The sequence below is a fragment of the Medicago sativa genome, chromosome 1, assembly GCF_051527215.1.
Source record: "Medicago sativa cultivar Bolivia chromosome 1, Bolivia_mono, whole genome shotgun sequence".
In the NCBI taxonomy this organism is placed as follows: domain Eukaryota; kingdom Viridiplantae; phylum Streptophyta; class Magnoliopsida; order Fabales; family Fabaceae; genus Medicago; species Medicago sativa.
The window spans coordinates 85,424,687-85,451,473 of NC_140749.1; the positions used below are offsets into that span (position 1 = coordinate 85,424,687).

The 26,787-nt window shown below is 34.2% G+C and overlaps 3 protein-coding genes across 3 annotated transcripts; 1 reads left to right on the plus strand and 2 right to left on the minus strand.

Moving 5' to 3' along the window:
- Nucleotides 1-75: 75 nt before the first annotated feature.
- Nucleotides 76-9,800, minus strand: TWN2 (valyl-tRNA synthetase / valine-tRNA ligase (VALRS)). Its single transcript, XM_085740009.1, has 20 exons — nt 9,633-9,800; nt 9,358-9,555; nt 9,091-9,266; nt 8,939-9,011; nt 8,389-8,454; nt 8,227-8,310; nt 7,102-7,179; nt 6,909-6,992; nt 6,504-6,583; nt 5,598-5,655; nt 5,218-5,520; nt 4,953-5,123; nt 4,100-4,299; nt 2,903-3,305; nt 2,321-2,572; nt 1,730-2,230; nt 1,402-1,493; nt 1,169-1,268; nt 893-1,035; nt 76-600 (listed from the first exon to the last, which is right to left on the minus strand). Exons 2-20 carry the CDS (start codon nt 9,508-9,510, stop codon nt 456-458), a joined length of 3,162 nt encoding a protein of 1,053 aa, XP_085596135.1. The 5' UTR covers nt 9,511-9,555; nt 9,633-9,800; the 3' UTR covers nt 76-455.
- Nucleotides 9,801-11,432: 1,632 nt separating this feature from the next.
- On the minus strand, nt 11,433-15,312 carry PEPKR1 (phosphoenolpyruvate carboxylase-related kinase 1). Its single transcript, XM_085740011.1, has 4 exons — nt 15,161-15,312; nt 13,601-14,697; nt 12,172-12,582; nt 11,433-12,086 (listed from the first exon to the last, which is right to left on the minus strand). Exons 2-4 carry the CDS (start codon nt 14,481-14,483, stop codon nt 11,854-11,856), a joined length of 1,527 nt encoding a protein of 508 aa, XP_085596137.1. The 5' UTR covers nt 14,484-14,697; nt 15,161-15,312; the 3' UTR covers nt 11,433-11,853.
- Nucleotides 15,313-26,064: 10,752 nt separating this feature from the next.
- On the plus strand, nt 26,065-26,787 carry LOC146958491 (uncharacterized). Its single transcript, XM_085739999.1, has one exon. It carries the CDS (start codon nt 26,250-26,252, stop codon nt 26,562-26,564), a length of 315 nt encoding a protein of 104 aa, XP_085596125.1. The 5' UTR covers nt 26,065-26,249; the 3' UTR covers nt 26,565-26,787.

Here is a 26,787-nt window from a genome sequence, read left to right on the forward strand (position 1 = left end):
TCCTCTAAACAAGCGACTCTAGAAATTGAATTCATGTTATATCCATGAAATATTAGCAACAGTATTAGGCTCTTTTGAGTATGTTTAACATATTATTAACAACAATTCTTTTGAATATTTGCAACATAGTCACAAAAAGAAATTAGTCTTGACTGCAACTTAAACAAAGTTATAATTGTGCTGTTTAACCTAAACGTAACGTTGGGAGAGCACCTCCAACGAGGACAAACAAGTTTACGAAATTTGCAGTATTGACTTTGAGGGCGAACACACAATTGCCCAAATATCATAACAATAGATTATCAAAATTTGCATTTACTAAATAAAGCTTATAGTGTAGGACAGCCAAAATGAGGCCATAAATTGTGAAGTTCCTGTAAGTGAAACTTCATAGTACTGATGGAACTTTCTGCCTCATGCAAGGAAAAGTTAATTATTGAATGAATACATTGAAGCTAGATACTCAGTACACCCGTTTCCTCAAGCAACAAACGCTTCTTTAGGGATTCTAGCTTCTCCTCATTCTTCGATTGAATTTGTTGCGAAACGTTCTCTTTATAACCTGGAACATTCATACTCCTCTCTAATCTTTCTATTTGCCTGCATAAAAATTCTCCAGTCTATAAGTTCAAGTTGTATCGAAACCCACACAGAAAGAAAAATATGATTATAGGCTAGACAAGAGTATCAATTATTTTAGTAAAATAAAATAAAGTGTAATTCAAAATGTTTTGCAACAAATTCGAAACTCCGCCTAAAAGGTACCATGCAAGCATGCTCAACTATTATGTTGATTTGTGTCAAAATGCAAATCGCATTATTTGCAACCTTTTTGTATTTATTACTAGCTATGTTAAAATGTGTTCTGAAAAACAATGCGAGGTTAACATACTTTTTCAGCTCATCTATCTTCTTCATCTTTCCAAGCCTAGCATCTTCAGAATTAATTGTTTGAAGCTCTAAATACACAGAAAGGCTTTCATTTACGACAGTATCAGCGTATCCAGAAAGATCAGCTTCAATTTCAGTGATCACCTGTGAATTGTATCATTGGCATTGAAGGTAAAAAAATTGTAAATCAAGTGAAATTGATACATGATTAATGACAAAATCACAACAAAATACAAGGATTGCAGACGAGAACACAACAGTCATGTGTTCGACTTACAGTAAAAGAGGATAGATTAGCTAGTGTTGCAATCTCCAGTTGATGGCTGTTAATAATCTCTTTAACCACATGTGTTCGGCAGAGAGCAAAAGCTGGTCGCCTGGCAAACAGTAATTATTGTTCACATCAGCAAAGCATATTAGATTGAATAATAATCTAATTACTAGAAAAACAAATTTTTGACATTAATAAATACAAAGTACTATGCTCTAAGGTCATTGCCTCCCACATACCTGTCACGTCTCTCTTTTGCCAGTGATCTGATAGACTTAACAGTAGACTCAATGAGGTCCATCTCATTCTCCACGCTTTCATTATTCCAGCTCTGATATTAAAGAAATAATTAAATAGAACAATTAAAGATATAGCCAAACAAATCATGTTCTATTCTTTAATAGTCAATTGATGCACGCCAAACACACATTTTCTATTAGCGAACGTTTCTCAATTAGGACTATCAATGAAGAGTAAATTAACGTGAATGTATACAAAAAGGATGAACTCGAAATATACAGCAATGTAATTCATGTTATAAAGAGCTAAATATTAAAACAAACTAACCTCTGTAGCGGATGGATAATCAGCTATCATGATAGATTCTGCTCTCTTACATTCCCTGGGCGAAGGAAGGCGTTGCCACAATTCTTCCGTGACAAAAGGCATAAAAGGATGAAGCAATCGCAGGCCATTGTCCAGACAAAACCACAAAGTGTCTTGAGCAAACCGTCTTTCAGAAGGAAAGTTGGGATCACTGCCAGAAAAGTAAGGCTTGATCACTTCAATAAACACATCACACAATTGATACTGCCACCAAGAATACACAGCAGTGGTAGCTTGCGAGAACTCGTACAATTCTAGAGACTTGGTTACTTTCGATATGGTTTTATTCAACACAGATAGTATCCACTGGCAGCTAAATGGGAGATTATCTGGAGTCAAATTTGCAGGAGGGATATAATCATCTCCCAGCTTGCTCATGGCAAATCGTACCGCATTCCATAGTTTATTGCACCATTGGCGATACCCAACCACCCTTTGAATATCTAGGTTAATTTTGTCAGACTGAAATGGAAGAAACGAGCAAAGTTACATAACAAAAGTTAACTAAATAGGTGCAAAAATAATCATGCAAGCAGTTGGTAACAGATGGACCTGAGCTGTGTATGAGACCAGCGCAAAACGGAGGGCATCAGCACCACATTCCTCGATACCATTTGGAAAGTCCTTCTTCTGACCCTCTATGGCAACAGCTAGTTCTTTAGGGTCAAGGTTACCACCTTCTAACCTTGTATGTAGACCTTCTAGTGTTATCCCGTTTATCACCTCAATGGGATCAATAACATTCCCCAAAGACTTGGACATCTTGCGTCCATGTGCATCACGAATCATGGGGTGCAAATAAATCTGCATATAATTGTAAGTACTTCTGTCAGAAGACCATTGATATAAAAAGTTAGGCATCAACAAGATTGGTCTTCATTGATGTACTCTGTTTTCTTTTTATGTTTTCATGAAAGAGAATCTCTCTAGTCCACCTACTTTCTGAATCTTCTTTTCTGATTTAATGAATTTGCTAATTTATAATACAGAAAAGAAAAACTTAGGCATCAATGACTAAAAATCACGGTTAATGTTTACTATGTGAGCATACCACCTGAGTATCACACAAAATTCATTAGGCATTTACAAAGATAGAGCTCTCCCCAAATGATCAGCAAAAGATAGCAACCTCACCTTGCTAAAAGGCACATCACCTCCCAACTTCATTCCTAACATAACCATACGAGCAACCCAGAAAAAGAGGATATCATGGCCAGTTTCCAAAACAGAAGTTGGATAAAATGCCCTCAAGTCGTCTGTGTCATCAGGCCATCCCAGTACAGTCAAAGGGAACAGACCAGAAGAAAACCATGTATCCAGAACGTCAGGGTCCCGGATTAAATGAAACTTCTTTCCATGATACCTTTGGTTAGCCTCATCTCTGGCCTCTTCTTCATTTTTTGCCACTACCCAATGGTCATTGTACGCACCCAATTCCTGCAGTACATCATCCTCTAAAGTGACATACCATGCAGGAATTTGGTGACCCCACCATAGCTGTCGTGAAATGCACCAATCACGAATGTTTTCCAGCCATCTGTAATACACCTTGATTAAAACATGGTTGTATCATACAAATAAAGGCGAGTAAGAAGATAACAGAAATGGGAGCATGCCAAGTTGGCCACCACAAAATTGTGGCATATGTGTAGTAATATATATGAAATTGACTCCACTCCATTAACCAAAAAAAAAAAAAAAAAAGGTCGACTCTACTCCAATAACAGCATCCAACGATTTTCCTTCTGTGTTTGACGAATATATTTGGTTGAGTGTAAAAATCCAGTGATGTCGACACTAATAGAATAGGAAGAAGGAAAAGAGAGAACATATATACAGTTATAAAATGTAATATTGATATATTTTCGTATAATTAACAATATTACAAAATACAATTCACTAACCTCTATTTTGCTAATAAATAGACTCCAAAATACAAATCACTAAAAGTAATTAAATGTACACCGCTCCTAAGATATTAACTAAGATAGTCTAAAATATCTGCAATATAATAATATGTTTTGAGATATTTTCTATATCTTCTCACAAAAGGAAGCAGTGACAATTAATTGAATTGACTATATCAATACTTCTTCAGCCTGATCAGTTTCAGTCTTCATCTCTACCGGTCAAACTCAAACTCAACATTTCTCACTAAAAATTAAAAAGATGATACTATAATTGAACGGAATCTAGAGATGTTAAAACATATATAAGGGGTGGGCTCAAGCATTATGGTTTAAATCATAGACCACATTTCAGAGGAGTGCTCTCAAAAATAAGTACAGTAGCTGTTTGTTATAAGAATTTATAAAAGAAATATATAAGCACCTCTTCCAATCAGCCACATATTGTTTTGGAATAATCTCTACCCTTCTGTTTTCCTCATCCGTGACAGCATGAAGAGCCTCCTTTGCAATATCACTGCAATTGACATACCATTGTGGCTTTATCATTGGCTCTATAACATCGTTGCTTCTTGAACATACACCAAGGCGCATCTCGTTATTTTCAGATCCTCTATAAAGACCCTACATGAAAGGAAGCAAATGAAACAATGAAATGAATGCCCAATTATTGTGCGTGTCATTACACAGAAAACTTCCAAGTTAAGTTAAGATAGAGATAAATACTAATACAACGGCTAGAACACCCCTCACTTGTTTTTACTTGCTGCCTCGTGCACCTGCTGTTGAGGCAGTTCAAGTCCTTTTTGTATTTTCCATGTTTTTGTTTACTAACAATTTGAATAAGCCCATTCACATTCTTTCTGTTCCTTCGTATTATAATTGTCTTTAGAGGTTATTATCTTTAGCTAAGTTATTTTTTATGGATGTATAAGTATAATTTGCAGATTCAGTACGATCTTACAATCCATGGTGCTATCATCTTATTACGATCATTCACCCTCCTCAGTCCTCCCAATCCTAGTTCACGGTTACATTTTTGTCAGCATTGCTAGTACCTCTAGCATAAACATACGAATTGATAAATAGGGGTCAAAAGAAGAAATTTTTTGTTTTGAAGGCCAAAAGAATATTGAAAGCAGCATTTTAAAAATTAATTAAAATCACAATCCCCCCTTACATCCATACTTTCCAATAAAAGTTTTCCACGTAACATATTTGTTGCCTAAGCACCGGAAGTGTCATATGGAAGAGATTTCTGTAACAATAGTCAATACCTCCTTTTGTAATGCTTCTGTTATTGCTTCCCGAGCCTTAAATCGAGGCATGTCCAAAAATGCTGAGCCACCATTGGAATTTACTTTCCCATCGTCAGTGAAAACGTTAATAAATTCAAGGTTGTGACGTTTTCCAACCTCAAAATCATTGGGATCATGGGCCGGTGTAATCTGCAAGCAGTAAGGAAAACATCATAACATGTACAAACATCGCTTGAAAGAGAACTTAGATGGAACTTTTAATCTTAAATAATATAGAGAATACCTTCACTGCACCTGTCCCGAACTTTGGATCAACAAGAATAGCATCACATATTATAGGAATCTTTCTGCCATTAAATGGGTGAACAGCATATTTTCCATGAAATTGTTCGTAACGTTTATCTTCAGGATGAACGGCAATAGCAGTATCACCAAGCATAGTTTCAATCCTAGTTGTGGCAACAACAATTTCACCTAGGTTCCCTTCCAAAGGGTATGCAAATTTTTTTAAAACTCCAAATTCAACAGGTTTGTCGTATCCTGGAACCTTTAGTAGGGTCCTTTCTTTTATCTCAATATAATCCACCTACAAGCAATAAACAGTTACATAATAATTTACATATGCAATCCATCAGATGAAACAGCAGTACATCCATCACATACCTCAATATCAGATACTGCCGTACGTAACACACAATCCCAATTCACTAACCGTACGTCTCTGCAACAATGAGAAACAAGAGCAATATATCCAAAGAAGAGCCATTTTAGAGTTCATGTGACAGGCACATAAAATAAAAATGTTAAGTATAAGTTGTGATATAAGGAACTGAGAAGTTGATGGAACAGCCAAAACTAAATACAACAGAATCGAAACAATGAAAGGAAAGGGTAGAATATCGGCAAAAGAGCCATTTTGAGTCATAAAAAAAGTTAAGAATCTTGACAGAGCACTCAGCTCAATCAACAATATCACGTCAGCATGACATTTTAATTTGACTTGATCTAAATAAACAGATGATGGGATTTACTATTTTATGTTCAATAGGTTTGCAACTATACTAAATATATTTTAATCTACACTGAAGCTTAAACTATATCATGTTTTCAAAATATGGCCTTAGTCCATGTGACTCTTGTTTTGACTTCAGATTCATGCTTGGCAGGAAGTTCAGGTAAAAGTTTTTTTCCTTGTACATAAAGTATCTGAGAGAGAGAGAGAGAGAGAGAGAGAGAGAGAGAGAGATTGAGGGGAATCATATATAGTAAAAAGATCTGAGACAGTCACTCTTACAGACACGATTATATTTGCTTTGGCCTTTAAGTAAATATTATTAGTCAATACTTATACTTATTTATTAGGTACACGATATTGTTTCCAATAATGCATCGATTTAAACTTTGTTCGGATACAATCAAGAATATCTATAAAATCATGTATGAGCATAACTATAAATTTAAAATTGGAATCGGCATCAATGACTATTATGCACCTCAGAAAAATAGGAATAAAAGCATTACATAAAGACAGTACATATTGACAATACATACTGCCATTATCCACCTCACCTATAGATACGGTCTAGCTTGTAAAGCCTTACAAAAGCCTCTGTTACAGCCTTAGATCTCTTGTCATCCATTGTGAAGCACTGAAAAGAGAGATTGAGACTTAGAATGCAGATACATATTAAAGTCAATCACCATACTACGGCAGTGAAATTGCATGAGAAATAGCCATTTAACTGCCATAGGACAGGCTTTGTTTCAGTTATCTTAACTTCATGTCGATTTCTACTCGAGTGATTTATAAGGGTGTAACTAGGATAAACATGCAGCACAATTGATTGTTATTTGCTTCTTTTGAGTTCATTTTGTTTCCATCTTACCAGATTCTCAACCCCCCACAAATCCAAAAAAAAAAAAAGAGTGAGAGAGATACCAGTGGTATAAACACTAACTAGGTTACATATTTACCTCACGAGACCAATCCAGAGATGCTCCTAATCGACGTAATTGTTGCAAAATTGTGCCCCCATACTTGTTTTTCCATTCCCAAACCTGCTTTTACAAATATTCACAAAAGTCACAAGAGTTGGAACAAACAGAGAAAATATCAAACATCAAATTATTAAGAACTTTGACTGTAAAGATTATTAACAAAACATGCCTCTGAGATAAATTTTTCACGACCCAGATCATGTCTTGTGAGTTTCTTCTCACGCATTATCTTTTTCTCCACAACTACCTGCACATAATAATCAGGGGGGGCTAGACTTATATCATAGCATGAGCCAAATTTAAAAATTGGAGCTCGTCCAATAAATATTTATGAATCAAGTTCAATACAAAACATTGATTACATTAGAAATCCATCAAAATGCAGATTGCATCTCCAGCATGTAACAAAAATCATCTATAGTTGAATCTACACTAAAAAATTTAGCAATTTTCTCTTCAATGTATACTAGCAGACAGACAATCAAATATTCATCTTCCATCTTGTTGTGAAGTGTAATCTTTACTATATTTTTGTTTATAAAAGATCACTTTGTAGCAGAAGAAACAAAAAGAGTGAGAATAAAAGTTAATGCTCTATAGACAAGAAAAGATAATAACATTATGCTTTTCTAGTTTTTACCAACCCATGATATCAATCAGACTTAGTTTTCATTGCTCCAGAGTCAAAAATTGTTGCATGGTCAAATTCTCATCCTCAATTGTATACATCCCAAAAAAACAATTACTCACCAAAAGAAAGAATGGACCTAAGGTGACCTAACCACGATTAATATGAGACAGACAGATTAATATGAGACAGACAGATAATACTAACTTTATCTTCCTATTTATTTTAGTTATATTATGCATAATCTTCAAAACTAACTAGCACACAAAAGTGTTTTCTCTACTCTATTATAGTACATCTTTACCCTCGCAATTATTATTAGTTTCAAATAAATTAACTGCATGTAAAGGTTTCAACAAAAGAGGATAAATAGCTGACATGCTAACAAATAATGGCAGTTACTCACTTCATATATACTCTACTAACAGATTCTAAAAATGTCAGCAAGGGCCTGGGCCCTTGAAGTGTCGAACAATCCTCTGTCCCTAATAATAATAATAACAACAACGATATGATTTAGCATCCTTATCCCAATGAGCCTAGAATTCAAGCATGAGCCAAACAAGTGGTCCTTCACCCACCACCCGACAACAAAATCCACAATAAATGATAAATAATTACAAGAGAGATAAGAACAGCATCATCTTCTCAAGTTGGAAATAAAACCTGTGTAGCAATTCCCGCATGATCCATCCCGGGCACCCACAAAGTATTGTATCCAGACATTCGTCGCCAACGAATCATTGTATCCTGCAAGCAATATATCACATTGGCATTAACTGTTTTAAACAGCAAAACAGAAATGTGAAAATGGGAAATCAAAGATACCTCAATCGCAGCTGTCAGAGCATGGCCTATATGGAGTGCACCTGTCACATTTGGTGGAGGCAAAACCTAAAATTATAGCACAGTCAGATTATAGATACATATAAATCTCAATTCAGACAAAATTGTTTTTCTTACATACACGAAAATTGAACTGTTTTTTTTTTTAGGCTAAAGTGCAACTTTGGCCCCCTATCTTTCAAAAAGTTGCGATTTCGGCCCCCTAAGTATGAAAACTACAATTTTGGTCCCCTTTGTCTTAAAATTGTTGAGAAGACGCCACGTGTCCCAAAAAAGGGGCCATAATCGCAACATTTTGAAAAGATAAGGAGTCAAAAGACATATTCCCCTTATGTTAGGGGGTTAAAAGGGCATATTTCCCTAAACATGGGGGGCCAAAATTGTAGTTTTCATACTTAGGGGGTCAAAATCGCAACTTTTTGAAAGATAGGGGGCCAAAGTTGCACTTTAGCCTTTTTTTTACTCTCATGTATGAAAATTGAAACAACATTATGTTGACACAACATCAGAATAAGCTGGAAAAGATACTCACAATCACAAAAGGCGGTTTCTTGCTGCTAGCATCTGCCACAAAATACTTTGATTTCTCCCACCACTCGTACCACCTAAATTGTATCAAACATTAAAAGATAAGCATTTCATACAATTGAAATGTAACAAACTAGTGAATTAGCTGACACTCACGATTTCTCCACGGCGGTTGGATTATACTTCTGCGCCAATTGCCTAGACATTTGTTTCTTATCACCAAACGGAGTCTCGGGATCAATATAATCCTCGGGATTCTCAACCACTGCACCGCGTTTGGCAGATTTCTTTTCGCTCTTCTTAGAAGCATTGGATGCTTGTTGCGCTAGTTGCTAAAACAAAAACAACAAAAATTAAAAATGAATATTATTTAGAAGATGAAATGAATGAATGAATGAATGAATAAATGGGAAGATTAGTGACCTGAGCTTCTTTCTTCTTGTTAAACTTGGCTAATTTCTCAGCCTTCTCTCTTTCCCTTTCTTTTTCCTTTTCCAGTTTTTTCTTCTTCTTCTCGAGATCTTCGGGAAGGGGCGAGGATTGCACGTTTTTGTTATCGGAGGAGGAGGAATCCATTGGTGAAGAGTGGAGTGTGCGAAGTAGTGAAGGGAAGTAACGGCGCTATCAAGATGGAAGATAGAGTGAGTAAACCAGAGTTCAGAAACGGAACAACAAAACCTAATGTAATGTTTGGGTACCTGAGTTATAAACCGGATAGAACCGGTCAAGATTGGATGACCCGTTGAACCGGATCCGGGATGGTGTTTCTGCGGCAGAGGAGGAAATGAGAGAATATGACCGAGCACCGGAAATTTTATCTTCTTCTGAAGCAGAACAAACGTAAATAAAGAACAACAAAAATAACTACTCCGCCGCCGGCGAAAATTAGTGTTTTTATTAGGGTTTGGGATAATAGATTTTCATTTATTTTTTTTAAAAAACATCTTTTTTTGGATTTACCGTAATTTAAAACACAAAGTCACACTTAGAGCATCGATTACCGTGTAGACACTCATTTTTTGATATTTGTATGAGTCTCACTTACGATTAAGTCACACTTAAAGCACTTACTTGTAGTGAAGGCACACATTTCTTGGTACTTATATGAGTCTCACATGTACACATTCATTCTCTTTGGAGTTGAGCGCCACATGAACACTTAAGCAACATAAAATGTCTTTATGATCTTTTTTTTGTTTATAAAAAATAAGTTTTACCATGATTGTTTCTCAAAATGACAAAATTTTATGCAAGTGTTTAACTTAAGTGTATATTTGGTTGTCCGGTAAGTGTAACTCAATTGAAAGTTATTAGGGACATTAAGTGTAAGGGTCGATGTTTGAACCCTAAATAGTTCATTTTTCCACTACACATTTAAAGTGTGTGAATCTAATCTATACACAAACTTGACCAAAAAAATGTATGTTTGGTTTCACTTTTAAAGAAAGTAAAATTAATTTTAGAGGTGCATGATTGCTTTTAGTATATTTGATTGCTCTCAAGTTGAATTGGTTTTGTCCTCAAAATTGATTTTAACTTGAAGCTACGAATTAAAATTTTTTACTCTAGTTCAAGAATTATTTTTTTACATTCAACCCACTTTTCTTTAGTATAAACATTCAAGCAGATGTTTGTCAAAAAAAAAAACATTCAAGCAGATGAGAAGAACTCCATATTCAACATCTTATGCTCTATTTGAGAGGAGGGTTTTGGAGGCCTAGTCTATATTTTGATATCTATTTTATATTATGAAAATATTTAAAGTTAAAAGAATATCATGATCAATGATCATATAAATAGTTCAGTCGTAATTAGCTGTTCTAATAAAACTTTACAAAATGTTCGTATTTTTTTTTATGACAAATGTTAATATGTTAATGGGTCTTGTTAACAAGTGTCCTAAGAGCATTGTTTAAGGAACCCATAAAAACAAATTATGCCTTGAAAATATAAGTCAAACACTTGTTGAAGTTATAACCGTACAATTTCCAATGTAAAAGTTACTACTTTTAGATGCTTAAACAATGCCCTTAGAGCACTTGTTAACATTTTCCTACGTTAATTATGTTAGTTTTTTTTCGTTGCCAGTACTTGCACCCTAGACTTGAACCTTAAAAATAAAACTAACCCTCCACACCTAAACCATACATCCAACATACCCTCAAGGGTTGAGTAACCAAGAACTGGAAAATACCTGAGTCTCCCCCCAAGGATAGATAGGGTTTTTGGAACAGAGGGACACTAGGAATTTCTGATCACATTATCACTTTATAAGCTTCAGGAAAAAATAAAATTATAGCCACTTTATTGTGTCTTGGCGCTTTAAGATTCATGCAAACAGTTTTCAAAATACAAACGCTCTCACTATACTTCCTCATAGTCATGCAATTCACATAGACATGCATTATACATTTTTTATTTTACAAAACATGCATTATACATTTATTTATCCTCTCAGAGTGGTACAAACCATGCCTAGTAAATATGCATTTGTGATGTTTACTAAATAAACATTGTCATTACATATCACATCTGCAACAAATAACCAAAAATCACCACCTCACAGTTAAATCATACGTATGATAATTTAACACATTAATTTACAGTTCATTTCCAAGCATTTCAACTACACTAAAGTAACACTGGACTGGAGTACAAAGATACAACTTTACAAACCATGCGGAATTCACTTAACTCGCTCACAGTAATTATTAACATGAGAAAACAAATGAAGATGGAAGGAACACAATAAAAATGACCAATTAGAAGCACAACACGATTAGAAGCACGCCGTCATTAAACTGCAACAAAATCTGAACCGCAACCCGTACAAACCAGAAGACAGCAACAACAATGCAAATTCAAGAAAGATGTACAATGTGTTAGACAGGCAAAATTTGCACCACCCAATTTATCCTTTCAACAGACAAGTGATGATTTTGGTGATGTAGGAAGTTGTGTGCATGATAACCAACGAATGACGGATTCGGTCACCACAAGATCAAGTTGCTCACACTCACCAAGTCCGATTGTCCGGTTTCTCTTGCTATGGAATCCCAATGTTCTGTTACAATTAGTTCCGCAAGCCCTTTTAGTTTCTACAGGCTTGTGATCCTTTTCTTTAACGTCATTTCCAAGGCAAAGGGGAGAATCTGGTAACAGAAGCAGTAATTTAATAATAAGCTAAAAAAGATGAATCAATAATAAATCCGTTTAAATGAAAAACTCTGTACATACCTCTAACAATTGCATTTACTTCTGATGTGTTAGACGAGAACTCAAATATAAGACTATTTTGCTCAACGACAGAACTGGGGCCGAGAAATGCAAAGCTAGGCATTGATGAAACAGGTGTGGAAAACTCCAAACCAATGGAACCACCACCTGAGCTCCGAAATGAAAACCCGCCAGAAACAGAAATAGGTGTCACCGGTTCCACGAAAATGGAAGAAAACGATGATTTGCATGTGAATGTAGGTGATTGAGCATCGCATGTAGGTGATCCAGCGCCAAAACTGATGTCTTCATTCCTGGACATAAACGATGCAGAGAATGAGCCGCCACCAACATGCCACTCTCCACTACTTTCGATTTTATGTTCACTTAGTTGTTCCAGATTTGTTGGATCGCTTTCCATCCAGCAATGGTCTATAATGGAAAAGGTTGAGAAAAAATTATCAGAAAATAAAGAATATTTAAATTTTGGTCAACAGTGCTTGGGAGTTATCAGAAAATTATTGACAGCCTTGATTGAAGACCATCTAGAACAAGAACAAAAGAAAAAAAACCTAAATTCAGGGCATTTGAAAGAGCTTTTCTAGAGCTTATCTGTGCTTGTTGTATAACAGTGTTGTTGATGGCAGATGGCGGACCATGGCGGAGAGCCAAAAACCCACCATACAGGCCGACATGTGGCGCCACCATTACCGAGTATGGCACGGTGGCACCCCTAGCCTTAAAAAATTTGGCCATGGCAGAAAGCCAAAATCCCGCCACTGATATCTGTCATGGCCGATATTTGACAACACTGATAACATATAGCAGGTCTTTGACTAATCTTACAAAAATATCTTATGACCTACCTTTGAGCTCTTCTGAACTCATTTCAGTAAGATTCTTACTAGGTAAACATATGACAATCAGCTTAACCGTACTTGTACAGGTTTTCATACGATAAAAGCTTATATATTAAGCACTCAACTAAGAAATTTACCCAAATGCGCCACATGACATAAACTAGCTCAATGTCCTTTGGTTCACAAGCTCGTAAAGTCATAAAAACCTTGTATACTGCATAGTGCATACCATATATGACTATATAGAATGAAATTAATGCCATAAGATATCCCCTTCTAATGTTATTGCTTAAATTCATGGGTGAACCATTGTCCATAATAAAAACTAACAGAATTGTCTGGCCTAACAATTACACCTAAGCTGAATAAAAATACGCTGTTTTAAATAATACTTTCTATTTTGTAATCAATACTAAAGCAACATTCTTTATTATATTCAATCATTGAGTAATAATTTATATCTCAATTGAACTGTCATTATAATGTCTTAACAACTCAAATTTTTTATTTTTTTATGCCATGAACAACTACAACTACAATTATGAATTTGAATTAAATCGCTTTAGGAAAAGAAAATATGTGTAACTTACCCAAAACCTCTTGGGCGGTGAGCCTTTGAGAGTGTTCTATGCAGAGCATTCGGCGTATTAAATCCTTAGCAGATTTAGAGATGCGATCCCAAGGTTCAGATGGGAACCTCAAATCAGCAGCCTTAACAGCTTCAAATATCCGTGACTTTGTCTTTCCCCAAAACGGCGGCATCCCGCTCAGTAGAATGTAAAGAATAACACCGGCACTCCAAATATCCGCAGCCTGGTTATATGCACCTGCCAACACCTCTGGAGCTATATAAAATGGACTCCCAACTAAACCATGCAAACTCTGTCCAGGCTTGATGTAGGTTGCAAGCCCAAAGTCAGCTAATTTAATTGGAGACGAGAAGGATTTAGTTGCTAAGAGAATGTTTTCGGGCTTTAAATCTCGGTGAACAATTCCATTTTCATGACAATACAAAACCATCTGCATGAGATGCCGAAAGAGAACCCTTCCTTCAGATTCAGAAAACCTACCATGCTTCTCTAACAAGTGAAACAGCTCCCCTCCAGCACAAAGTTCCATCACCAGATGAACAAAATCTTCCTCTTCATAAACAGCCTTGAGATCTACAACATTTGGGTGCCCAGATAACTTCGCCATGATCTCAATCTCAAGTTTAACACTCTGCATATCATCGGAAGTGACCAACCTATCTTTAGCAATTGATTTGCATGCCAAAACCTCTCCAGTCGTTCTGTCGGAGCATGTTCTAATGACACCAAACTGTCCCCAACCCAACTGCTCCCCAAGAACATATCGATCTTTCAAATTAGAAGTTTGCTTTGCGTTCAATATGGTTTCGGTCATGCTTGCTACTTTGAAACAATTGAATGAAGTTGAGCGCCCGCTGCTGCTGCAACTCTCGGCAACAGCCATAACAACTTTGCTATCACTAAACAAACCTAGTAGCAGAAAATTTACCCTACGAAGTCTCTTTCTTAGGAATCTTCTTCGGGTGATATGAACAACCACTTTGACAAAAAGTTACTAAGATAAGGGTCAAACTTTATCTTCTTGTTTACACTGTCATCCACTAAAAGCCGAAAGTTTAAACTCCAAAACACTCCCCTCCCCCTCTAAATCAGCTGATCTGAAAAACAATGACAACCAAAGTAACATTATTCAATCACTGCATAGTAGCTCCTTAAGGTATATATGTAAAAATAGCATCTCAATAAAAAGGTCAAAAGTTGCAATCAATGAAGATTTGAGCTTCACCAACTTTAAACCTCACAAAACAAACTAAGAACAGTTCTAACAAACCCTTTAAAGAAAATTAAAAGCAAAAGCTAAAAAAAACAACTTATTTAATAGATGAGACACCAAGACAAAAATACCAACCAGAAACTTCAATAGGGACATGTATGGTCATTAATAAACTCAAAAAACGAACACAGACACAAACACAAAAAACAATATCTAGAAGTCATAAACCAAAGAAAAAAACTGAAAAAAGAGAACAAACCCATCAAAATTCAACCGAAACTAAGCAACCCCAGATCCAAAAAAATAAAAAAGACGAATCTTTTTGTGGAAGAGAGGGAGAGACTCGCCTTGTGTGAGAGGAAGAAGAGAGAAGGAGTTGGTCGAACGGAGAAGTGGTTGAGCTCAGCTGCCGTGGACCCCGGAGACCGCGGCTTTGGCTGGAACGAAACTGTGTTTGGTTGCTTTCTTTTGTTTCTGTTCTGTCTTTCCAAAATCAAACAAAAGCATAATCAACCCAATTGACACTATTTTAATTTTAATTTTAATTCTTTTTCAGGAATTGCACTTCTATTCAAAATATCATCAAATATAGTAGGTGTACAATATTTTTAAATTATTTAGGCTAAAAAAATATTTTTAGATTATTTATCCTTAAAAAATTGATTTTAATCACTTTCAATTTCATATACGAAAAGTAGTTTAATCACTTTTATATCGGAAAATTAGTTAAATCACTTTTATATTTATTTATATCAGAAATTTGTTTAAATCGCTTTCTTTTTATGAACGATCACTTTTTGAATTGGTTTATTTTAGTACACTTTTTGAATTGTTGAATCACTTAAAAAAGAAAAGAAAATATATGTTATTTAAAAATTTAAAGATGTTTCCTTTTTTGGCGAGAATAAATATGTTTCAATTTTTTGACAAAATAAATATGTTTCCTTAATTTACCCCTTCATTAATTTTTATCGATGTGTTAATTCAGACGGTGAGGAACCGGTTAATATCTTGACATTAATTTTTATCGATGTGTTAATTCAGACGGTGAGGAACCGGTTAATATCTTGACTTACCGCCGATGGTTGGAAGAAGCACGAAAAAAATATCCAACTTTATCAAAGAAGATAGAGTTTGAGATCAATTTTTGGAGAAGTGCATGTTTGTCTAAAGCAGAGCGAGAGATAATGATAAAGTATTCTTTTCTATGTTATCAACATATTCGTTCTTCGGAATACACACATTGTTGCAATTGAGAAAAAAAATAAAAATAAAAAACTTAGAGAAGCATAATTGAGAAAATTATAAATGATTTTTGGTGGGGACATGGTGGATCCTCAAATAGAGGTACTCATCGGATGTCTTGGGATAAGGTATATGTTCATAAGACTCGATGATGGTATGAGATTCAAAGACCTCACAACATTAAATGGGGAGATGCTTGGCAAACCTAGATGAAAATTCAAAGCTATGGTCATAGCCTTGTGTCACATTTATTCAAGGCATGATACTGCACTAACACTAATTTCCTCATATCAAGGTTTGGTCATAATCCAAGCTATGTATGGCGGATTATTTTCAGTGGAAAGATGGTGGCTCAAAACGACACTTGATGGTGTATTGATTCCAGCTCCAAAATCCCTATCAACGGGGAACTCTAGGTGGCGGAAGGTATAAGTATCTCGGCTACAAGTCCAATTAATGCCCACCTACAATATGCTACGATCAACGGCCTTATTCACCATGGAAACAAAATGTGGAACCAACATATCATAGATCAATTGTTTGATCCATAAGCAACTTAACTTATATTACATACTCCATTAATTCAACAAGTCGCTAAGGGTAAGTTGGTTTCGAAAGCGAAAAAGAATGGGCATATTATTAAATCAAAAGTGCATACATACTGTTTTTAGAATTTTGCAGACATCTCTCGTCTTAAAAGGCCAAATCATTAGAATGTAATTTAGAAGCTCAAAGTGCCTATGAAGATGAAAACCATATTTGGCAGGTCTGCATAGGGTGTTTCTCTACTCGAGTATGTCTAAGCAACATGTAAGGGTGTGAATAGGCCAGGTCAGGCCAGACTTTAATAGGTCTGCTTGGCCTACAAATTTTTTTACAATTCTGAGTTTAGCATATGGCCTTTCACGGGCCAGTTTTTTTGCATGATCTGGCCTTTTTAAAAGTATGGTCTGGCCTGAAAGCCTATTTACAGGCTTACTTCATATTAAAATCATTATTTAAGTTGTTTCTTGATTTTTATGTCTAATATAAATTATATTTTAATATAAATAAAAAATAAGTTTTAATAATATGCATAAACCTGACCTATTTACTTAAATAGTTTTTTTTTTCAAGAGCTTAATCTCAACCTTTTTAATAAACAAACTAGGCCAAGCCTAAACAGGCCAGGTCGTAAGCCAATGTAGGCCGGTCTAGCCTAGTTTCAACCTTAGTTGCAATCAATGCTCACTGATCTATGTTGTATGTAATGCTAATTATGAAGATAGCAACCACATTTTGTGTGAATGTCCTCTTTTGGTCTAAGCATGGCGCGTAGGTGCTTTATGGCAGGAAATTGAGACGACTTTGCAGTTGGATCATAATGTGGATAAGGCCATCTTTATGCTCCTTCAATGACTTAATGTGGCCTAAGTTGAGAGGCTTGCAACGTTTTTACATAGCATTTGAAAAAGTAGAAATCAGAGACTTTGTCAATAGGTGGTGGAAACAAGTAATAAAATATTGGATAAAGCAACACACTTAGTTAAGGATTGGAAATTGGCTAACACGAAGAAGGAAAATTGTAATCATGTAATGTCCGATGGAAAGAACTCGAATGTTATCCATCTAGTGCAATAATGTTGAAATTACCATGTGATGCAAAGTTAGTCGTGTCTGCCAATCGGGATGTACAAGTATAACACCGAGACTTCTTTTTCTTCACCCCACAATAGAGAAGGACACATTATGTGTATCCATGATGATTAAGAAAGCTTTACATTTGCAAAAACTACGTGGCTTGCCCTTTTGTGTTATGTAGATATTATGGAAGTCCTAGGATTGTATCATGCTATTATTTGAATACATGAGTTACAATTGGCCAATTTAGATTTTGAAATTGGCTAACACGAAGAAGGAAAACTGTAATGATGTAATGTCTGATGCAAAGAACTCGAATGTTATCATCGAGTGCAATAATGTTGAAATTACCATGTGATGCAAAGTCAGTCGTGTCCGCCAATCAGGATGTACAAGTATAACACCGAGACTTCTTTTTCTTCACCCCACAATAGAGAAGGACACATTATGTGTATCCATGATGATTAAGAAAGCTTTACGTTTGCAAAAACTATGTGGCTTGCCCTTTTGTGTTATGTAGATATTATGGAAGTCCTAGGATTGTATCATGTTATTATTTGGATACATGAGTTACAGTTGGCCAATTTAGATTTTGAGTTTGATTTAAAGAAAGTTGTGGATTACTTCTACAAAGGAAGCAATGACTTCACGAAATTTGGGACTATTATGGCTGGTTGCAAATATTACTCCAATTTATTTTTAGAAAACTCTCGTGTTGAGTTTAGTCAGAGTAAAACAAATGAGGTCGTTCATGTTTTAACGTCTTTATATAGCTCTCATATTTTTCATGATCTACTGTCATGTATTAACGGTTTGATATCTAATGAAATGTTATAAGTATGTTCCGCTGGAAAAATAAATTGTCTTCTACATAATTTGACAAAACTAGTGGACTTTTACCAACAAGTTAAAGTGGTAAGGGACTTCCTATGTTTAGCAAGTAGTCAGAGATTTGGTTTATGTTTTACGCCTGTACTAATAGTATGGCAAACCAAATAAACTAGTTATTCTTCAATCTAAAATGAGATTTGAGGTCGAAGTCTTTTTAATCGTAAATTAAGCATTTTTTTGTGTGTGGGTAATTGCATAAACTAACCATTTAAATTGAGTAGTACAACAACGAGGAACAAAGTCTTTTTAATTGTCCAATCCTATCGGTAGTTTGAAATGAAATAGTAAAGTAGTTAAGGATATTGATTGTCTTGGTAGAAGGTGGGATATGCTAGAGAGAAGTTTGGTGTAATTTGTTTTTCAAACATTTCGACTATTTAGAAGGCAAGAAATGTAATGATTTTCAAGACGGATTTAATGTGGAGAAGGTTGTGGATGAGTCAGAAGTTTTATCGTAGAGAATTATGTGATCAAAATTTAAATGTTTGTTTTTGCATCAAGTCAATGGTTAATGAATCCTTTGACTTGTTTGGGATGGATAAAGAAGTATATGAGTTGTAACTTGTAAGGAGTTTTATTTTGATATACTTGTGTCAAGTGCTTGCACCATGAAACATAAATATTACTTGAATTACATTAGTCGTGTCCTACACCAATAAGTATAACTATATTGAATTATATGATTTTTTTTCCAATTATTAACAGTGTTTGCGTGTCAGTGTTGTGTCTAACGTTCATGTCTATATCACAGTACTTTCACTACTATTTGTTAGTTTTGGAGGTCGAGTTTTCGGTAGGGACCTGGGGGTTGTAGTCTAATGCCATTAAACTGCAACAATTTTTTCTTATTGTGGCTTCTTGATGTCACTAGCATGCCTTATGCTTTGTTGTGTCTCTGTTGTAGATTTTCATTGGTAGCTTGTGAGTTTGAAGCGTTCCGTAGAAGCGCGCTAGCATCTGATTTTCCAAATCTTTTGATAACTTATTTGGTCTCCTTTTGGGTCCGTTGTGTGATTTGTGGATCGATTCCCCGTCTACAGTCTTTTCAGACTCTTGTTCTTATAATTTAATATATTGTTTTGCATATTTGTGCTTAATATAGATTTATTAATTCATACTAAATATTATTTTCCCTTTTCAAAAAAATTAATAAAGCAAGAAGCAATGAAAGAAGGAAATAACGCATGTTTGCTTTTTAAAAGCATAACTATTATGCTTACCAAAAAAATAAAATTATGGACAAAAAACTAGTTTTTAAAAACAGAGGATCAAAACTTTAATTTTTTGAAAATAGAGGGATAAAAGCGTAATTAAACTTTATTGTTTTTGTGGTTCATTTAACTTTTATTTTTCTACTATGCTGTAGTCTATAGGTATGAAGTTTCCACCACATTTTAACGATGAAGTGCCTTTGGCTTCCCTAATACAATGACGCTTACTTTTGCTAAAAAATACATGATTTATTTTCTTTCAAATGACTCAAGCACAAGCAATTTCCATCAGACATCACCCTTTTAATTGGTGCCTAACAATACACTTCCTTGTTACTGAACTTTTTGCAATCTTTTCACTGATCCAATGAATCAAAATTATCATCTACATGCAACATGCAGTTCAAAATCATTTAAGATGTCCACATGACTCACAATGGTTTTTTCTTTTATAGGAAAATTTGTCACAAACATTGCTGATTGCTGAATCTGTATTTTCCTGTCTCTTATACACCGTTTGATGGTAAGGATAGGAAGATAGGATATGATACATTAATCATATTCTGCTTAAATCTCATGTTTGATGCACCAAAAGGATATGATAAAATAAACCATTTTTCTGTCCTATCCTGACTTTCCTTTGTAATTTCTATCATGACTATAGGCTGAGTTAGAAATTATCCTGATGAGATTATAAGATCATTACTTATTTAATTATTATCTTGATATTCTGCCATTTTTAAAATATTGTCATTTTTAAAATAATGATAACATGTATTTTCTATTAATAATTTATAACATGCCATTTTTATAATATTTAATTAATTATGAGAGCAATTTTTTCATTTAATTATAATGATATCCTGTTTTTTTATCATGTGTGCATCAAACACATGATAAGATTAATGTTTATCATGTCCTTATCATATCCTATCTCTATCCAGCTTTATATCATATCCTGACCATCAAACGGTCAGGATAGGATAAAGACAGGATATGATATGAAGCTGGATAGAGATAGGATATGATATGAATAGGATAAACACTCATTCTATCATGTGTTTGATGCACACATGATAATTATTAGGATAACATTATTTTATTTGATTAAATGACAAAATTATCCTTATAATCAAATTCATTTTATAACATATTTTAACAGGTTTTCATGTTTATTCATATCAACAACAACATCACAGAGAGAGAAAAAATTGAAATTCACAACAAATAATAAGAAGTAATCTGTAAAAAAAAGGAAATCCGCCGAAAAGAAAAAAACAATTGAAATCGATAGAGAAAAATAGAAGAAGAGGACAAAATTCAAATTGATAGCCAAGTGAAGGAAGTGGCAGGTAAGGGAACATGGGAAAGAATAATCTATATATGGTTTAAATAAAGAATAGGCATTTATATAAAAAAGAGAGATCTATCATCGGAGGAAATTTTGAAAACGATTCAAAAAGAATGAAATAAATTTAAATCCATAAAGAAAAAAATTAGATGAATCTACAAAAAGAAGAAGAAAAAAAAGAAAGAGGGATCAATAAAAAAGATAATTGGAATCGGAAAAAAAAAGAGAATTTTTTTTTTTGAGAATAGCATACATGATGACATTGGTAAGCGAGAGGAAGAAGACGAGAGGATACAACAGGGGCAAAAGAGTGAGGGCAGAATAGGGATTTTCTTTACCAAATCGGATAGGTTAATTTTAACCCAGCCAAAACTTAGGATAAGAATTACAAAGGAGTGATAGGATAGGATAAGTAAAAGGAATAATTTATCCCATCCATTTGGTGCATCAAACAGAATATTAGAACAGGATAGGAAATATTAATCATATCCTATCTCTCTATCCTGACCATCAAACGCAACACGAATGCAATACTCTTTCCTCCGCCGTCCAGGATCTAAATATAATACTACGGCTACTGTTTTTTTGCACCTAAATTCGGTGCCAAATAGCTTATGCTATTTATTGATAATAAATTCATACTATGATTTGGTCAAATTGTCCCACTCAATCAACTTGCCAATACCTCAGCCCTTATTGCAAGTCCTAGTCATCTCCCACGCATTTTGGTCCATAAATTGTCACAATTAAAGCATGTTGCCTTCGATCCATACCTTGTTTTTGGACAAGTTAGTTATCCGTTGGGGAGGATTTGGTCATACTTTTACCTACTTTGGTCTGATTAACACTTCTCTCATAACCATACAACTTTTTGAATAGTCAAAGACTTTGCTGTTTTAAACAAAAGAGAAAAAGAAATGGACCAAAATTAGTATATTTGAAGTAGTATTTCCGAGGAATAAAAACAATTGATCGTGCTTGACCCAAAAAAAAAAAAACAATTGATCGTGTATCCCCCCTCCTTTTGAAGATTTCAATACTTTAAATTAAGGTTAAATATGTTTTTAGTCCCAATAAATATGTCAACTTTTCGTTTTAGTCCCTCTAAAATATTCCTTCGACTTTTAGTCCCTATAAAATTTTCAATCACTACTTTTGGTCCCTATTTTTAATTTATTTTTTGTATTTTTTTAATGAAATTATGCAGAAATGTGTAAAATATTCTAAAAAAAATTCCCAAAAAAAAATTAGAATTTTTTAACAAAACACAAATTAAATATGAATTTTTAACCGTAAAAAATATAAAAATTCATATTAAATTCATGTTTTGTTAAAAAATTCTGAATTTTTTTGGAGTGATTCTTATAATATTTTGAATTTTTCTGGAAATTTTTATTAAAAAATATGAATTCTACATATGAGTTTACTTTAAAAGAGGGACCAAAAGTGAAAATTGAAAATTTTATAGGGACTAAAAGTTGAAGGAAAATTTTAGAGGGACTAAAACGAAAAGTTGACATATTTATAGGGACCAAAAACATATTTAACCCCTCTAAATTATTGGAGTAAATAGGCAATTACCCCCCGAAATTGTAAGTTTCGTCAATTACCCCCTGAACTTAACAAAACTTTAATTACCCCCTGAAATTGCACAACGTTAATCAATTTACCCCCTCCGTAAAATTCTTCTGTTAGTCAACATGACGTTTTGCAAATACCCCCTTGAAGTTTTGCACTTATGTGCAAAATGCTCCCTGAACTTAAAAATTTATATATTTTTTCCTTATCCTTGACTCAAAAGTTATACATAAAATGCACAAGGTATATCACTGATTTAATTTGAAGTACTTTTTGATCCCGACATACTAAAATTCAAACATGGATGAACCTTTACTTATGCACTTCACAAACAAATTAGAGAAGTTTTTTTGCACATAATCTGATCAGGAACAGAATTTTGGGATACTCATACGGGCATTCTAAGCAGAAAGGGGAGCTGAAAAACTTATATGTACTTTTCAAGCTGTTACTACACTTATGTCTTGATTCATGTTCCTACACTTGACAAGTTTATCATGCATCTACAGGTTTTTTCCCCAGCCCATACTTGCTGAACTGAGTAAAGAACTCAAAAGATTAAAGGTTTATCTTTGGTTTTAAGCTATTTTTAAAGGTTTCTTGCTACTAACTCCTTCCGTACTGGTGCAACCTTTCAAACCCTTGTTCCTTGTTATGTAGACATTGTTACATTGTTGTAAAATCTCATTAGTTGACAGTGTTTTCTCGAGTTAAAAACCCCATTCAAATTATAAATAACTTTTGAGTCAATGTTAAGAAGAAAAAAATATATAAATTTTCAAGTTCGGGGGGCATTTTGCACATAAGTGCAAAACTTCGGGGGGTATTTGCAAAAAGTCATGTTGACTAACAGAAGAATTTGATAGAGGGGTAAATTGATTAACGTTGTGCAATTTCAGAGAGGTAATTGAAGTTTTGTTAAGTTCAGGTGGGTAGTTGACGAAACTTACAATTTCGGGGGTAATTGCATATTTACTTTTAAATTAAAGATGAATAAGAAGTTAAAGCAAACACAAGTGAATAGTTATATTTGTACTGTTACAAATTTATCTTAAAAAGGATGAGATTTCCTTTCTTAATTCATTACTTTAATCAATTTTATAAAATCACCTCTAGGTCATGGTTCAATCTATTGAACTAAATAATTTATAAAATATTAAAAATACTATTTTGTTGACAAAATGAAAATTGACAATTAGTTCTTTTTAGTTCGCTTCGATTATGTAAAATGGAGAAAGAACCGTGGTTGAACCAAATGACATGTAGATTTATTCCTAATCCTTGAAGATGTCGACCTTGTTCGATTTTGACAACGCCGGTTTTAATATTTAAACAATAGAAAACATTAATTAGTTTGTTGGATTCCATGTCTCTCTTTAATCATATCAATATCAATATATTACAATAGAAAAATTTGTTAGAAGAAGAAAATTCGTCTTGCATACTCAATAGATATTTTCAAGGCTTAATAACAGTTTTCGTCCCCTAACTTTCACGAAGTTGCGATTTTGGCCTTAAGTAAAAAAACTACAAAACCGCGCCCTAAGTTTTGCAACTGTAGCAGTTTTGGTCCCTCAAGGCCAAAAAAAATAACACGTGACACATCACTTAGGGTGTCATGTCAGCGTAGACCAAGTCAAAATTGGCTTTGGGGCCAAAACTGCCACATGTGCAAAACTTAGGGGGCGATTTTGTAGTTTTTTTTAGGGAGTTAAAATCGCAATTTTGAAAAAGTTAAGGGGCTAAAACTGATATTAAACCTATTTTCAATAAAAGTTAATAATGCTATTATTTTTGGGTGCAAATAATGATAAATATATACTTTATACCTATAGTTCAAATTACTATTGCATCCGATAAACCAATACAAATAAAAAAGTAAAACAAATAGTGTTTCTTGTTTGGTTGTTGTTGTTGTTTCTCTTGGCTTTGTAACAAAAAATGGTTGAATCAACGGCCGTGGTTTAACCCGATTCAATGAAAACCCACACATAAGTGAAGTTGTCGAAATTCAAACTTTGGTTCTGATGTCCAACCTAACAATTTCGATATTTTTATGAATTGAATTAAGACTTGTAGACACAATTTAAATATACTCTTATTGAATTGAATAGTGAATTATCATGTTTCAGATGCTCGTTTCAACTAATTAAACAGACCAATTGAAATCGATTTTTGAAAGATTGTGCGGAATATCCCTTTGTTTGTTCGATAATTTTGTATTTATGCAATTTCCAATTCAAATAAAATGGAATAATGGATCAAATCCTTCCATTGTTTTTTTACTAGGGGTGCTTCGCATTGTTTGGACTGAAAATCGTGTATCGTTTTTATGAGTGACCACAAAATACACACCCTCCTGTGACCAATTCAAAAGAGATTCACAAATTGTCTTAACCTGTTAACCATATTCACATGTCTCTACAGTTTTAAAGCGACTTATCAACGTTCTCAAACACAAGAATTAGTGATAATCTTTCTTGACTATGACGCTTCTTGAATTATTGTATTTTTCATATTTCAACTACTCTTTCAAAACTAACCAGATACCGATATTATCTTATTTTTTAGCATTCAAACAAGAAATCATAACACGTACATTCATATATGCTTAATAATTAATTAATCCCTAATCCAATATTCTTATCATGTTCCTGTTGAACCACTTTGTCAGCCATGGGGGGAAATACTTCAGTGACTTAGAAATGGTGCCATTGGTGCCATAGCAGAGATCCTGGCCGTTGATGTGTGTGGGTCCGCGTGGGGATGTGTGTGTGATGTGTGTGTGTGTGTGGTGGAGATGGAATTGGATGGTGCCATTAATGACACCAAAGTGGAACCCATCATGGGGAGGTTGGATGACCGTGTCCTATAAGGTGGCAACTAAGTAAGAGTACACGTGTCAAAATTAACATTCACTTTAGTTGTTCTTTTTTTTGTCAAGTACTTGGCTTATTTAGGTTTTTTTACTTTCTCTATCTCTAATTATACGATGTTTTGGACATTTAATAGATATTAAGAAATGTAATTAATCTTATGTGTGAAAGAAATATTATGAGTTATTTTACAAAATTGTCCTTAATTTAAATCATTTACCGTTTATATACACGCACTAAACGTAATAAAAAAACTAAACCGTTGTCGAATTTTGATGTAATTTTGCGTGTAAAAATACCATTTCTCCTAATTATAAGCACAGTCATTTTCCCACCCATCAACAACACAACACAAAATTTCAAACAAGCCTTGAATTCTCATCCACTCCACAAAAAATTCAACTTGAAGCTTTTTTTGTATATACAAACAGTAATTCCAATCAAACACTAAACGCCAAAAAAACCATTACGTTAAAACCAATTCCCTTCCCCATAAACCCAATGCAACGGCAAAGATAGATACTACTATACTATCAAACACATCGTATTCCTTACTCCAGCTAATAACCATAGTTCTTTACACACCTATATATACACATATAGTTAACCGTTGTTTCTTCAAACCATAGGTTATATCATTTTTTTATTGATATAATATCACAACATGGGTTCCTCTAGAGGTGATTCAGCATCATGGTATTGTGCAATAGCGTTATTGGGCATGATATTATTGGGATCAATAAGAGAAAGTACTGTGGCTGAATTACAAGTTAGAGGGAATAGTCTTAGTGATCACAAAGCATGTGATGAGATATATGTTGTGGGAGAAGGAGAAACACTCAACACAATCAGTGAAAAATGTGGTGACCCGTTTATTGTAGAGAGGAATCCACATATCCATGATCCAGATGATGTTTTCCCTGGTCTTGTTATCAGAATCATCACACCGACCAATACTAGGAAATTGTTGAAGAGCTAGATAGAGAGCATATATTATATGCTCAAGTAAGTTTTTTTTCTTCTTTTTTTTTGGGGAGTGATTGTATACAGATTTTCTAAAGGTACAATATATAGGAGGAAAAAAAAAAGAAAGAAAATTAATGGTGTGATCATGCTCTTGATCTGTATGTTAATTTTTCTTTTTTGAGAATCTGTAATTTTATATATATGAAGTTATTATTATTGATTGACAAAGAGATATA